The sequence below is a fragment of the Salvelinus sp. IW2-2015 genome, linkage group LG1, assembly GCF_002910315.2.
Source record: "Salvelinus sp. IW2-2015 linkage group LG1, ASM291031v2, whole genome shotgun sequence".
NCBI lineage: Eukaryota > Metazoa > Chordata > Actinopteri > Salmoniformes > Salmonidae > Salvelinus > Salvelinus sp. IW2-2015.
The window spans coordinates 47,260,730-47,274,742 of record NC_036838.1 but is presented as its reverse complement, the minus strand read 5'-3'; the positions used below and the strand labels follow the sequence as shown (position 1 = coordinate 47,274,742).

Genomic DNA, 14,013 nt, shown 5'->3' with positions numbered 1-14,013 from the left:
CCTCCCTCTCTTATAAATCCTCTCTTCCTCTCATCCCTTCCCCTCACCTCTCCTCCACCTCCCCACCCTTTTTCCTTTTCTACCTCTCTTACCCTCTCCTCCCTCTCCTCCTCTCGCCAGCTCTAACATAACATGTGTCTTTATTCGGTCAGATCATGATTGTCTAAGTGTGGCGGTAACATTGGAAGTTTACATGGAGGTTCTAGTGGAGGTTATTGGAATGATGTTCTTCAGTGGTCATTCCATTTAAACCTGGCGGGCCATGGGAGAGTTGACGGCAGCTTTACACACTAAGGAGCAGAGTAGGAATTTACCTCTCTCCTAGTCACCACTAACCATAAAATAACACCCTTCTGTTCAGTGGCTCTCTCATCTCTCCCTCTCCTTCTTCCTTCTCACTCCCAGTTTACCGTCTCCCCCTCTCTCTCTTAGCCATTTCTCTTTTTTTCTTCCTCCCGTCCCCATCTATATCTCTTCCCCTCTCTACAGGCGATCCCCCTCTCTCCTTCTGTGAAGACGTAAATCTGAAGCGGGGCGTAACCAACATCAAGAGATGCAGAATGGCTGTGTTTATTGTGGATCTGTGTCTCTTCATTCTGGGTTTCAACTTCTCTCCTCTCTTTTAACATATCACAACACAACACCACACACCACACACACACACACAACACCACACAACAACACACACACACCACAGCACACACACACACACACACACACACACACACACACACCACACACACACACACACATCACACACACACACACACACACACACACACACACACAGAGGGGGTAATATAATCATCCAATGGCAGAAGGTTGAAGGGTTTGGCCTGAGGATTATTTACATCACCCAACCCTTATTACACATTTCATCTCTCCTCCATCCCTCTCTCCACTCCCTCCTTCTCCCTCTCCCCCATCCCTCCATCCCTTTCTCCACTCCATTCTTCTCCTCTCCCCCATCCCTCTCTCCACTCCCTCCTTCTCCCTCTCCCCATCCCTCCCTCCATCCGTCTCTCTACTTATCCTTCTCCATCTCCCCATCCCTCCATCCCTCTCTCTACTTCCTCCTTCTCCCTCTCCATCCCTCTATCCCTCTCTCGACTCCCTCCTTCTTCTCCCTCTTCCCATCCCTCTCTCCACTCCATCCTTTCCCCTCCATCCATGCCCTCTCCACTCCCTCCTCCTCCCTCTCCCTCATCCCTTCATCCCCTCTCCACTCCCTCCTTCCTTTATCCCCCAACCCTGCATCCCCCTCTCCCCTATCCCTGCATCCTCCTCTCCCTATCCCTACACCCCCCTCTCCCTATCCCTTCATCCAGCTCCCCTAGCCCTCCATCCATCTCCCTCATCCCGCCACCCCCGTCTCCTACTGAATGATGTGCAGGGGAATGTGAATGATAACAGAGAAGATGGTGTGATGGAGAGATGGAGAGAAAAGCAGTAGAGCATGGTGAATGGCTGTAGTGGCTGTAGTGGGCTGGTGTAGCGTATAGTGTTTACAGCTGCTGCCATCGACTTACTCAACAGGCAAATTTTTATTTTATTTTTTATTTCACCTTTATTTAACCAGGTAAGCTAGTTGAGAACAAGTTCTCATTTACAACTGCGACCTGGCCAAGATAAAGCAAATCAGTGCGACACAAACAACAACACAGAGTTACACATGGAATAAACAAGCGTACAGTCAATAACACAATAGAAAAAAAATTAGGTCTATATACATTGTGTGCAAGTGGCATGAGGAGGTAAGGCAATAAATACGCCATAGTAGCAAAGTAATTACAATTTATCAGATTAACACTGGAGTGATAGATGAGCAGGTGATGGTGTGTAAGTAGTGATACTGGTGTGCAAAAGAGCAGCAAAGTAAATAAAAACAGTATGGGGATGAGGTAGGTAGATTGGGTGGGCTTTTTACAGATGGACTATATACAGCTGCAGCGATCAGTTAGCTGCTCAGATAGCTGATGTTTAAAGTTAGTGAGGGAAATGTAAGTCTCCAGCTTCAGCGATTTTTGCAATTTGTTCCAGTCACTGGCAGCAGAGAACTGGAAGGAAAGGTGGCCAAAGCAGGTGTTGGCTTTGGGGRTGAACAGTGAGATWTACCTGCTGGAGCGCGTGCTACGGGTGGGTGTTGTTATCGTGACCAGTGAGCTGAGATAAGGCGGAGCTTTACCTAGCGTAGACTTATAGATGGCCTGGAGCCAGTGGGTCTGGCGACGAATATGTAGCGAGGGCCAGCCGACTAGAGCATACAGGTCGTAGTGATGGGTGGTATAAGGCACTTTGGTAACAAAACTGATGGCACTGTGCTAGACTACATCCAATTTGCTGAGTAGAGTATTGTAAGCTATTTTGTAGATGACATCGCCGAAGTCGAGGATCGGTAGGATAGTCCGTTTTACTAGGGTGTGTGTGTGTGTGTGTGTGTGTGTGTGTGTTGTGTGTGTGTGTGTGTGTGTGTGTGTGTGTGTGTGTGTGTGTGTGATTGTTGCGTGTGTGTGTTTGGACTGTGTGTGTGTGTGGGGAGCTTGCAATGGGTTGAATCACAGACTGGCACCACCACATGCCCACTCTGTAAATACTACAATGACATCATCTCTCCTCTCCCAGCACAAACATTCACACTCCGGACTGACAATAGTGCCATTTATGGGTCAGTCAGCCTCAGTCTCCTGTGCCATGTGGCCCATAAGCAGACTACCCGTCCACAATGAAGCCAAGAAGCTGAAAACTGAGAGACGTCTCCATKAGACTACACTCACTCACCATGAATGAGCAGAATTTGTCTGGAGTGTTGTGAGGGAGCGGATGTACTTAAAAGCATCGAACGGGTGACACTGTTGGCCAACTGAGTTCCCTCCATCATGACTCATCATGCCCTTTGGCAACACATCAACTATCACATTGTTCACCTTTCCTGGTGTTCCTGGAACCTCTTTGTTGCTCATCCTCTTTTTGTGATGAATAAATAGCCCACATTGCTATTTTCAAATTAATGGAGAGCATCACTGGAATGTTTGGCTGGACACAATAGAATAGTTYTGGCCTTACACTGATCTATTCTGTTGATGTTGGTATTTCTCAGATCTAKTGATGTCATGAGCCTGAGTAGTTTGGCACTATCGTCGTGGGTTCATGATGAACAGCAAAGACCAGAAACCCAACCACTATGTATTTCCCATACAATACTAATGATACCTGTGATACCTGTGTTGATGTGGGAGATGTGTAAGAGCTTTGTGGGTCCAGCACATGCTGACAGATTTATGAATAAGGAATAATAACTGTSTTGTTTTATTTAGTGAACTACAATATGCCTGTAGGCATTAACAAGTATACCTGGTCTGAACCAGGGCTTGATTTCACCAAGTATAGAATGGGATGATGGGAGATTTGATCCAAACTAATTAGGAGGACTTGGTTTTAGGCCTTGGTTTTAGGCCTAAGGTTTTAGATTGTGTAGATTAAAGGATCTAAGTGGAAATAGATATGAACAGATGGTCATTCAAGGCCTGTAGTGTGTACACATACATAATGTACATACACACACATGCACATATACACACACCATGGGACATTGCATGTGCACAGCATCCATGGATATTGTGTGTTCATCAAGCTGTTGGTCAGCCATGCATGGGGGAAAAACTACATTATCTACAATGCAGCTGTTGCAGTCATAAAGTAATATTAGTACAGGTGGAATAAATCCAGAGGCTTTTGTTGTGGCCACCTCTCCATCCTACAGTGGGCTGCACCACCTTATCAGAAATGTACTATGCTGTGTCTGCCTCAGTGGGAGACTGGCTTTGTTTAAAATGAGCACTCTGGCAGCAGCCATCCTGTGAGCCACTAGCATACATGGGGAACAGATAGGAGTTCCATGCAATGCTGCAGGGAGAGACACCAGTCTTATCTATATAATGGAGTTAGTCCAGTCAGAAAATGAAGGGATCTACCATGGTTGGTGAAGAGTAGAATACCTGAATGGGATACCTGGGACACACAATGTTTGATCACCGAGCATGGTTGGCACCACAACAAAACCATGTCCGCAACAACATAAAAAATATGTGAGAATAAGTTGTGTGTTTGCAATCAGTTATGTCTTATCTGGTGTACATTCAATACGAACTGCGCATTCACTTAATCATTCCCAGCCTGTCATTGGGCACTGGGACCGGTCAACCCACAGATAGAGGATGTCTTCTCTCTCAGTCATGGTCTGATCAAATTTAGCCACTGACTGACTGACCCTATTGTGACAAATTCAATTTCCCCTTTCTGTGTTTCTCTGTGAGAGCATTGTCTGTAGGACAGTCTGTCTGTAGCCCTATGTCACTGCAGTCAATCTATAGATACAGACACACAATCTCTTTAGGAGTTAGAGATTCATGTCAGTGAAACCATTGGATGTCTTTAAGGCCCCAATCCAAAATGAGAATATACTGTATCCCTTTAAGAACCCTCAACGTCTTGAGTGAAGTCCCACTGATTACAGCATTATTATGGTACATTACTCTTGGGGATGATTCACCATTCTAGTCTTTATTTGGCCAGCAAAGAACATACAGTATGTCAGCCTTAGAAACATCAACAAACACCAGGTCCTTACCACATCGGCTGAACAGTCAAAGCAGCCAACACCGACACACACAGACGCACAAAAACACCACAAACACACACATTCTTTGCTTTCAATGCACACACACACACACACACACACCACACACACACACACCACACACACACACACACACACACACACACACACACACACACACACACACACACACACACACACACACACAAACACACACACACACACACACACACACACACAAAACACAATTATTTGGGTTGGCGCCCCCTCTTGGGTTGTGCCGTAGCGGAGATCTTTGTGGGCTATACTCGGCCTTGTCTCAGGATGGTAAGTTGGTGGTTGAAGATATCCCTCTAGCGGTGTGGGGGCTGTGCTTTGGCAAAGTGGGTGGGGTTATATCCTCTCTGTTTGGCCCTGTCCGGGGTATCATCGGATGGGGCCACAGTGTCCCTGACCCCTCCTGTCTCAGCCTCCAGTATTTATGCTGCAGTAGTTTATGTGTGGGGGGCTAGGGTCAGTTTGTTATATCTGGAGTACTATTCTCCTGTCTTATCCGGTGTCCTGTGTGAATTTAAGTATGCTCTCTCTAATTCTCCTTTCTCTCTTTCTTTCTCTCTCTCGAAACCTGAGCCCTAGGACCATGCCTCGGGACTACCTGGCATGATGACTCCTTGCTGTCCCCAGTCCACCTGCCGTGCGTTGCTCCAGTTTCAACTGTTCTGCCTGCGGCTATGGAACCCTGACCTGTTCACCGGACATGCTACCTGTCCCAGACCTGCTGTTTTCAACTCTCTAGAGACAGCAGGAGCGGTAAAGATACTCTTAATGAAGGGCTATGAAAGCCAACTGACATTTACTCCTGAGTGCTGACTTGCTGCACCCTCGACAACTACTGTGATTATTATTATCTGACCATGCTGGTAATTTATGAACATTTGAATATCTTGGCCATGTTCTGTTATAATCTCCACCCGGCACAGCCGAAGAGAGACTGGCCACCCCTCATACCTGGTTCCTCTCTAATTTCTTCCTAGGTTTTGGCCTTTCTAGGGAGTTTTTCCAAGCCACCGTGCTTCTACACCTGCATTGCTGCTGTTTGTGTTTTTAGGCTGGGTTTCTGTACAGCACTTGAGATATCACGTGATGTAAGAAGGGCTATATAAATAAATTTGATTTGATTCAATGCACACACACACACACACACACACACACACACACACACACACACACACACACACACACACACACCACACACACACACACACAACACACACACACACACACACACACACACACACACACACACACACACACACACACAACACCACCAACAACAACAACATCAACAACAATAACAACAGCAGGAATCAGTAATCACCCATAATTACTTGAACAGGTTCTGTTGATTGTGGCTTGGTTTATGTTTCTCTTCACTAAATATTTATTGAGTTTGTCTGTCTGTAAAGCTACTACAGATACCCAAATATGGACAGGAATTTTCTCTATGTAGCGTTCTGCTCAGCAATAGGGGATTACAGTGATTGAAACTACAGATGTAGGAMATGTAAAACCTGTAGTGTATTTGAGGTATAAAAAGCTTCTGAAGTTTGTAATTTCAACTTTGAAATGTCAGTTTATTTTCCCCTATGAAAAATGTATCAATCCCTAGAAAACTGTCCATGAATTATAATCCACATAATAATTTACATGTCCTGTTGCTGCAGGATTATTTTCCTGCTGTAGAAAACTGGCTCACATCTGTATATAGAAAATTATTTWAAAAAACAGTACAGTACAGTACAGTACAGAATAAATGACTAAAATGATCTGTAATGACTTATGGAATATTCCCATTGTGACGTAGTCTTTCCAAGTCCTACACATTCGAGTAGTTTTTAGGAGAGGTAAAGATGCTTTAAAGTTACTCACAGGGTAGACGCTTGTTGTGGAGGTTTGCCCCAGACGAGCTCATGGTGCTGGCAGCTTCGGAGAAAGCTGCAGAATCAGATGTGGTGTGCTGTTGAGGAGGACTGGAGGGTCAGGTCACACAGTCAGGCACAGAGATGAGATGGGGTGGGGAACAGTCAGCCCTCCAGAGCCTCAGCAGGACAGCTCATCTCCCTCCTTCTCTCCTGGGACAGACAGAGAGTCAAAGCACTCCCAAGAAACTCACTGGGTCTCTCAAACACACTCTCTCCTTTCTCTATGGAACAGTCCAGGACCCTTCTCTCTGAGTGAACTTACTCTATCAACTACAGTATTTGGATGAGAACAGCAGGTTAGGGCTTTGTGGAGCATACCAAATGGCCATTCACAGGGGGAGGAGCTTGGTGTGAGAGGGGTGGATAGGGGAGAGTGCAGGGTCCTTTACGTAACAGTGGAAGATACCAAGTCAGTAGACAGACACTTGCTTTTGTTATTTTTGTCATCCTCTCTCTCTCCCTCTCTCCTTTCTCCTCTGTGTCCCTCTCACTTCCAGGGTCAATTGATGTGCACAAAATGCAATGCGACAGGATACAAGATCTTCTTGCCGTTAATGGAATAATATTGATGTTATTGAACAAATCAAAATCTTTTTTTAGGCTTGCCTTTTTGAAAGAGCGCACACTGTTCTTCGGAGGAACAGTTGATTTCAGCGGCTTTATGTATAATTCAGTTCATGGCAAATATTCAATTTTTCATCACAAAAATAGCATTAGAAGCCAACACTTCCAAAATAATCTAATGGGTTTAGCTAGACTGAAAACAATTTATTCTAGAAATGTATCTTTATTTTAAATAAATCTTTAGAGAAGTAAAAGCTTAAAATTATACTTAACTGCTTAATTGCAGGGCAGTTTTGATAGCGTACTATACTTATACCGCAATGTATCAGTAGGTATTTTAGATGTAAGGGTAGTACCGTCCCATCAAATGTATGTGTTGCCTGGGACAATACTGATTGCCTGCAAATACAGAAATAATGATCACTCAGTACAACAAGATTGTATGAATATCAAAGTAATTGACACCATCTAGTGGTCAAAAGATGTGTTTCCTTTTCATTGCAACCTGAGCTGTTGTAAATAGATATTATTCTGCATTTAAATAGCTAATATGAAATGTTTTATTTGCTTGATTTGAATAGGCCTAATATAGGCCTTTAATTAGCCTTGAATTATATGGTATATAAATGGTAATATCAATGGCGTTTCATTGTATAGGATGTTTTCCTGTGAGGTGGCATTCTTTCAAATGAAAGCACACACACATGCTGCCACCCAGAGAGAGACATATAGAAAGAGATGGAGAGAGGGGAAGAACATATGAATAACTATCTGTCTTTGTGGAAACCTTAACAATAACAAGTCTTGGCATCCATGCATGGGTGCAGATGTAAGCTACTGACTGCAGATGCATGTATACTCTAATGGGTGTTTGGAGGACGTGGGAGTGAGAAAATGATACGTTGATTTGTATCAACAGTGATCTTCCTAAATGTCAGAGAAGTGTTGGTTGAGGTAGTGACTCCTCCAGCTTTAACTCTTGACATGTCCTGTACTGTCTGAGAGAGTGTGTGTGGGCAGAGGAAGAATGATGTGACTCAAAATGAGAAGCTCTTTTCGCCTCTCTCTAATGTGTGTGTGTGTGGGCTTCATCATGACTGGGGTTTCACCCTGCAGAGCATGGGGCATCTGGAGCTACCTGTAAATCAGATTGCTTTCCTATAGATGGGAGATGCTTGAATCAAGGGCCATGATCACTTTTTATTCTGTAGAATGAGAGTAGGGCTGAATAGAAATACAAAGAGAGGAGAGAAAGAAGAATAGTAAAAGAGGGAACATATCTTTTGTGTCCTGAGTTAAAAAATTGTGTTTGTTCTGAATGTATATAGGTCTAAATATTGATCCTTTTAACTGCTGAATAGAAAGCAATTAAGGCTGATCATTTTCTAACTTTACTGACATTCACACTGTCTGGCATTTGGTTCAGTGGCTCAGATATGTATCCTACATATGCAGCAGTGAGAAAACTAAGAGAAGACTGTTGGTGTTCACAGTAATAGAGAAGTAATAGAGAAGTAATAGAGAAGTAATAGAGGAGTAATAGAGAAGTAATAGAGAAGTAATAGAGGAGTAATAGAGAAGTAATAGAGAAGCGGGTTGCGAGAATTCACTGTGGTCATTTTCAACAACTGAGAATTGCAATAAATGTGAAGCCAACGGAAACATTTTCAGAATGGGATTTCATTTTCAGAATGTGTCTTCCTATAGATTCCCTAGAAGGTTCTGCATTCCAACTGGTTGAACAGGCATGAAAGCTAAAGATGTGTAATGCCCAGAACATTCTAAGCTATAGTTTCCCGCCCTCACCACAACTGGGCAGAGTTCCAAGCCCATCAGGCAGCCATACGCCTACTATCAGCTGACGAGTATCACAGCGGTCTCATGTCTAATTATACACCCAGAGAGAGGGAGGGAGAGAGAGGGAAGGAGAGAGGGATGGGGAGAGAGAGAGATGGAGAGAAAGTCAGAAACCAGAGAGAAGGGTTGTGAAAGGGAAAGAAGAAGGGAGGGAGAGGGAGTCAAGACTGAGCTAGAAACGGAGAAAGAGACAGAGCAACAGAGAGGAAGTGAGGGAAGGAGGGAAGGAGAGTGCACAGCAAATCTGGTAGATATGTTGAGAGGGCTAGAGATAGTGGGGGTGTAAAAGAGAGTGGGAGGAAAAAGAGAGAGTGCGTCTGTCTGATAGACATAGTGAGGCTGTCTGGATGTTCCCATTCACTCTGCAGCATGCTGTACTAAAGACTCACACCTTAACCAGAAGAGAGAGGTAAGGCGTCAAGTGTTCAGATGTATCTTGTGAATGTGATAATATGGGTGTAAGTGTTTGGGAGGAAGGTATTCATCGCCCTTGTAGTCATTTGATATGCATGGTATTCCTTTATGTTACGGTTGAAGTGGTAAAAACTCAATAGCAATAATATTGCATCAGTGATAAAGTGCATCTAACCCATCTAGATCATTAGGCTTCACATCAGTCAGAACTTACGCAACGCGATATGACCAGTTATGTTTGGGGTGTAATTTSTAACTTGGAAATGTGTTGCTTGAGAAAAAGAGCTCTGCACATAATGATAACAATACCAAAAGAAAAGTATGTTTCAGGACTTTCATAGCAATTACTGTTCCACTAAAAGTAACACAATTGTTTACATACAACACACCTACACACACTGTATGAAGATTGCATTTGCATAGTCGTAGTATGACATGCACAGCAAGGTGAGGTCAATTGATACCCTTAATAGGTTATACTACCAGTCTGCTGCTCTGAGTTTTTGCCCAATGATTGGCCTCTGTCAGTACAGCCCCCTGTGTAAGGAATGTTCCTCCATTTGAGGGTGTATTCTGTCCCATTCTTATGAGGTCATCTAGTCTGTACTCACAATGGAAGGTATGATCCAAGCTATGCCTCATACTTGCAAGACATGTCTGTTAGTCAGAGTGAAAGAGCATCATTCAGCAGTCAAGGGAGCTGGTGACTGCTCTGCGGTGGTGTGATGACACCATTCAGGCCTTGGCTTTAGCTTTGCATAAGATTGCACCGTAAAGTCTTGCTCTGTTTTCTTCTATCACTTCTCTTCAGGCTTTCGGTCAAATCATTTAAATAAAGAGCATGTAGATTTGAATAGGTAAACTACTGGCAAGCGTGTGCATTGTGAAATATCTTTATGGTATGAGCTGTACATAGGAAATGCAAGGTTAAGCTACATTTCTATATAAGGTCATTATTTTTATACAATATTGAGAAGTATAACAGTTTTATCTGCATGTATTTTGCTCAGATTCACATGAATACATTATGCATTTTGTTGCTGTGCTGCATAGTAGGTCAGCTACAGTGAAATTAATAAATCCTGTTGATGGTAAAATCAATGACATCCCATGTATGTTGATCATTGGGTAAGAATGTGATATATTATTCAGACAAAGTAGATTCATTAAGTTTTCATTAAAATTATATTTGTCATTAGTGTTGGAAAGCACAACAYAGCACCCCTGTGCAACACCTCCCCTCATCTACACTGTTCCCACAGTATGCACAGTACTATACTGTGTTACCATAGTAACTTCTTCCTAAGTAGATCCGGTTAAAGTTTAATGTTCTAGTGAGCCAGACTTCAGCTGTCAATCACACTCTCAATGCAAAGTAGTCTGTGGTTTGAAAGGCTCTAATTTGGAGGCAATGGAGAAATTAGTGATGAGATTTCAAGGGCATAGTCACCATCTGTAACTCCATAGGGGTCTAAGAGAGACAGGGAGAACTGGCAGAGAAAGGCTCTGTCTATCACTTATGTAGCAAATTTTAAAGAGAGAGGGAGAGTAGAGAGAAAAAGAGGGATATGAGAGAGAGAGGGCGTTGTGAGAGTACGTAATGAAATATAGTTTATGAAATGCATCATCAAAAGTCACATGACTATAAGCTGAAAAGCCTATGAAATGCAAGGCTATGAAATGTATAAAAGTATCTTGGTGTACCTTCCTCTTGGGCTTTTGACATAAGGATGAGGGTTAAATTATAATTTATGTCAAACAAACACCTTCCTGTCTTTTTCAGATTGGATCATTGAGACTGAGAACACCTTTGACCTCTCTGTCAGTGATGATTCACCAGAGAGTAACGGGATCCCTTAGGGTGCCTCTTTCACATGAGGCCTATGTGACTTAACCTCTCCACAACAACCTGTAGGCCAGGGAACTGAAGTGTCAGTATATGTGACGGCTGTGTGAACCAATGAGCACCACACTAACCCCAGAGACCGGCCTAGGCAGAGAGAGTCTCCCGCCCAAGAAGAGGGACCCCAGACCAGGCCTCTCAGAGCAGCCTCCTGCTGTCACGTTCAAGGTCCCCTTCCCCTACAAGAGCTATAATGAAGTCAAGCCCTACAATGCATCTTACTCAGACCTGCTCCCTCCTACACCTGCATCTGTGCGCCCGCTATACCAGCCCTGGACCCAGTCCCCCACCACAGCCTCCACCACCAGAGTCAACCCCTATCTCCCCTCTCCTGTCAACGACAGCTATGGCTGGGCTGAGTGGAAGGAGCACTATTACAAAGGTTGGGCTGCAGTGCCTTCAGGGTGGGAAGTTCCCTACATTCTCCATCACCCCTCAGAATACCCACGCCACCCCTCTATCTGCAGACACATGGCTTTGCCTACAGAAGAGCCCAGTGGGGTGGAAGYAGGGTACAGATGGCACCTTAATAAAAAAGTGAGGGAGAAGTTAAGTCCACACACCGCACAGCAAAGCAGACAGAGCGGCCCATATATGAGAAGAAGGAAACAGGGGGGCCACCAGCCACAACCCAGCTCAGGGACAGGTTCTGCCCCACTGAACACTGCTCTATCTCCTACYGCCAACAAGAACCTACACCACCACCCTGAACTGGTATACACAAACCTCTCCACAGCCCCCAAGTACCATGCTTCAGGGCAAAGTCCTTTGGAGTTTGAGGCACAATCTCCCATAAGACCATCACTTATTGATCAATCAACAGAGAAATATTGGACCATGGGAGTAACAGAAAAAGTATGTGTGCCTTCACATCTCTCCTCCCATCACTCTTCCTACCCTTCCACCTCTTCTGACCAGCTGCCCTGGTTGCTCCCTCACTTTGCGGCAGGCTCTTTAATCGAGCTCAAAGACGGGCGGCTGAGGAGGGTTGAGGATTTGCAGACAGAAGACTTCCTAATCGGCGCGGAGGCTTGTCCAGAGCTGCGTCTGAGCTGCTGCACTGTGCAGCACATCTCCCCCTCCACAGCCCCCTCCCTCTCCCGCCTCCTCATCCTCCTACACGAGGAACACTCTCAGGTGAGCTGGGCCTGAGCCTACTACATCATGACATCACATGAGCTCATGTCAGTGTGTTTGTCATTGTATGCTTGTCTACTGACATTTCCATAATTTATAACATGGAATTCAATATACAAGATATCATAAATATTTGCAAATAGTATAATTCTTGATGAGTCTAACCCTAAAGAAAATGAAATACATTCCTGCAGTATCCCTCATTATGACACTACATCATCAATGCCATTCCCCAATTTCAGAACACTAACACGACTTTAGTAGACAAACAGAGGTACTGCATTGTGACTATAACAGTATTTTTTCCCACAGGAGTTCCTGGATGTGTATGTGGAGTACCCGTTCTTTGTACGCGGGCGTGGCTGGTCCTCCTGCTGTCCCCAGAGAACAGCCCGTCTTTGTGGCCTCCGCTGCCACCAACTTAGTGTGGGTGACGTCTGCCTGGCTCTCATACCCACATCGCCCTTCGTTCCCCCACCCACCCAACCCCAGGGTCCTGGCACCCCAGCTAGAGGGCCTAAGCCCCTGCAAACATCCTGCCCCCAGGCTCCCCTTCCCCCTGCTCCAGATAGGCCAAAAGCAGGGCAGAGAGGGGGGTTGGAACCAGCAAGGAAGAGGCGTTGGTCAGCCCCTGAGCTGCGTGGCCCAGGCACCAACTGCCCGTACTGATAAACACCACTACCATATGGAAACGGAGCCAGCAAAGCCTAACTTTTGTTTTATTATCTTTATCTCAACCTCACACTCTTTCCATCCCTGTCTTCGTGGCTGTCTTTGGCTCATTTCTTTCTGTTTGTCTGTTTTATATAAAGGTGAATTATGATCAAGGAGGAAAGAAATATAGATTTGACTCTCAGGATTCTGGATCCTAAGCAGAGTACAATTGCAGGTATTGGTCTAAAAGCCATAGATTATCAGGGATGTGAGAGAATATATCAGGCACAATATATTACCTTGACCCAACTCTAGAATTGCAATTTTAAAGGTGTCACCCAATATTATTAAAACTTGAAAACATAAACACTCCTAATTTTATCAATGAGATCATTCAGGGGAAATACATGTCGTTCTATGCTACCTCTATATTAGCAACTTTAATTGACAGAACTGATTTCTGTATGTAGAACAGTGAATGTTGAAGTAGGCCCCAGTGAGTGTGAATGGCTCCCTGTGTGCTGTATAGCTGACAGTTGTTGGCATTACATTATGCACTAGATCCCCTTCATTGGTGTCCGGTCTGTTCTTTTACCTCAAATTTTGCTACGGTTTGACAATCCTTTATGTTCTGAAATTCAAATTCAAATATTTCTGTTGATTAAGAATAAAACATGTTAAAGGGCTCTATTCRATCCGTATGGCGGAAATTCAGCGTTACAGCGTGATAAACATTTAAAATGGAATGTTCTGCGGAAGCAGAGACTGTATTCACRGTAAATGCTGCATACAGTGAGCTCCAAATGTATTAGGACAGCGACACAATTTTTGTTGTTTTGGCTCTGTATTCTAGCACTTTGGATTTGAAACTGTCAGCTTTAATTTGA

General features: G+C 44.3%; 2 protein-coding genes across 3 annotated transcripts in view; one reads left to right on the top strand and one right to left on the bottom strand.

The window, feature by feature from the left end:
* Positions 1-6,892, bottom strand: part of LOC111971460 (dysbindin-like) — a 29,535-nt gene extending 22,643 nt beyond the window's left edge. For both annotated transcript variants that reach the window (XM_023998282.2, XM_023998359.2), the window contains exon 1: positions 6,545-6,892. In XM_023998282.2, the coding sequence (XP_023854050.1) occupies positions 6,545-6,587 (43 nt within the window). In that variant the 5' untranslated portion in view covers positions 6,588-6,892. The remainder of the gene's footprint in view (positions 1-6,544) is intronic.
* A 2,217-nt stretch (positions 6,893-9,109) lies between these two features.
* Positions 9,110-13,141, top strand: LOC111968699 (uncharacterized). The gene is made up of 3 exons (XM_023994499.3): positions 9,110-9,427; positions 11,216-12,472; positions 12,785-13,141. The coding sequence occupies exons 2-3, from the start codon at positions 11,393-11,395 to the stop codon at positions 13,139-13,141; spliced, it is 1,437 nt and encodes a 478-aa protein (XP_023850267.1). The 5' UTR covers positions 9,110-9,427; positions 11,216-11,392.
* The last annotated feature ends 872 nt before the right edge of the window (positions 13,142-14,013 follow it).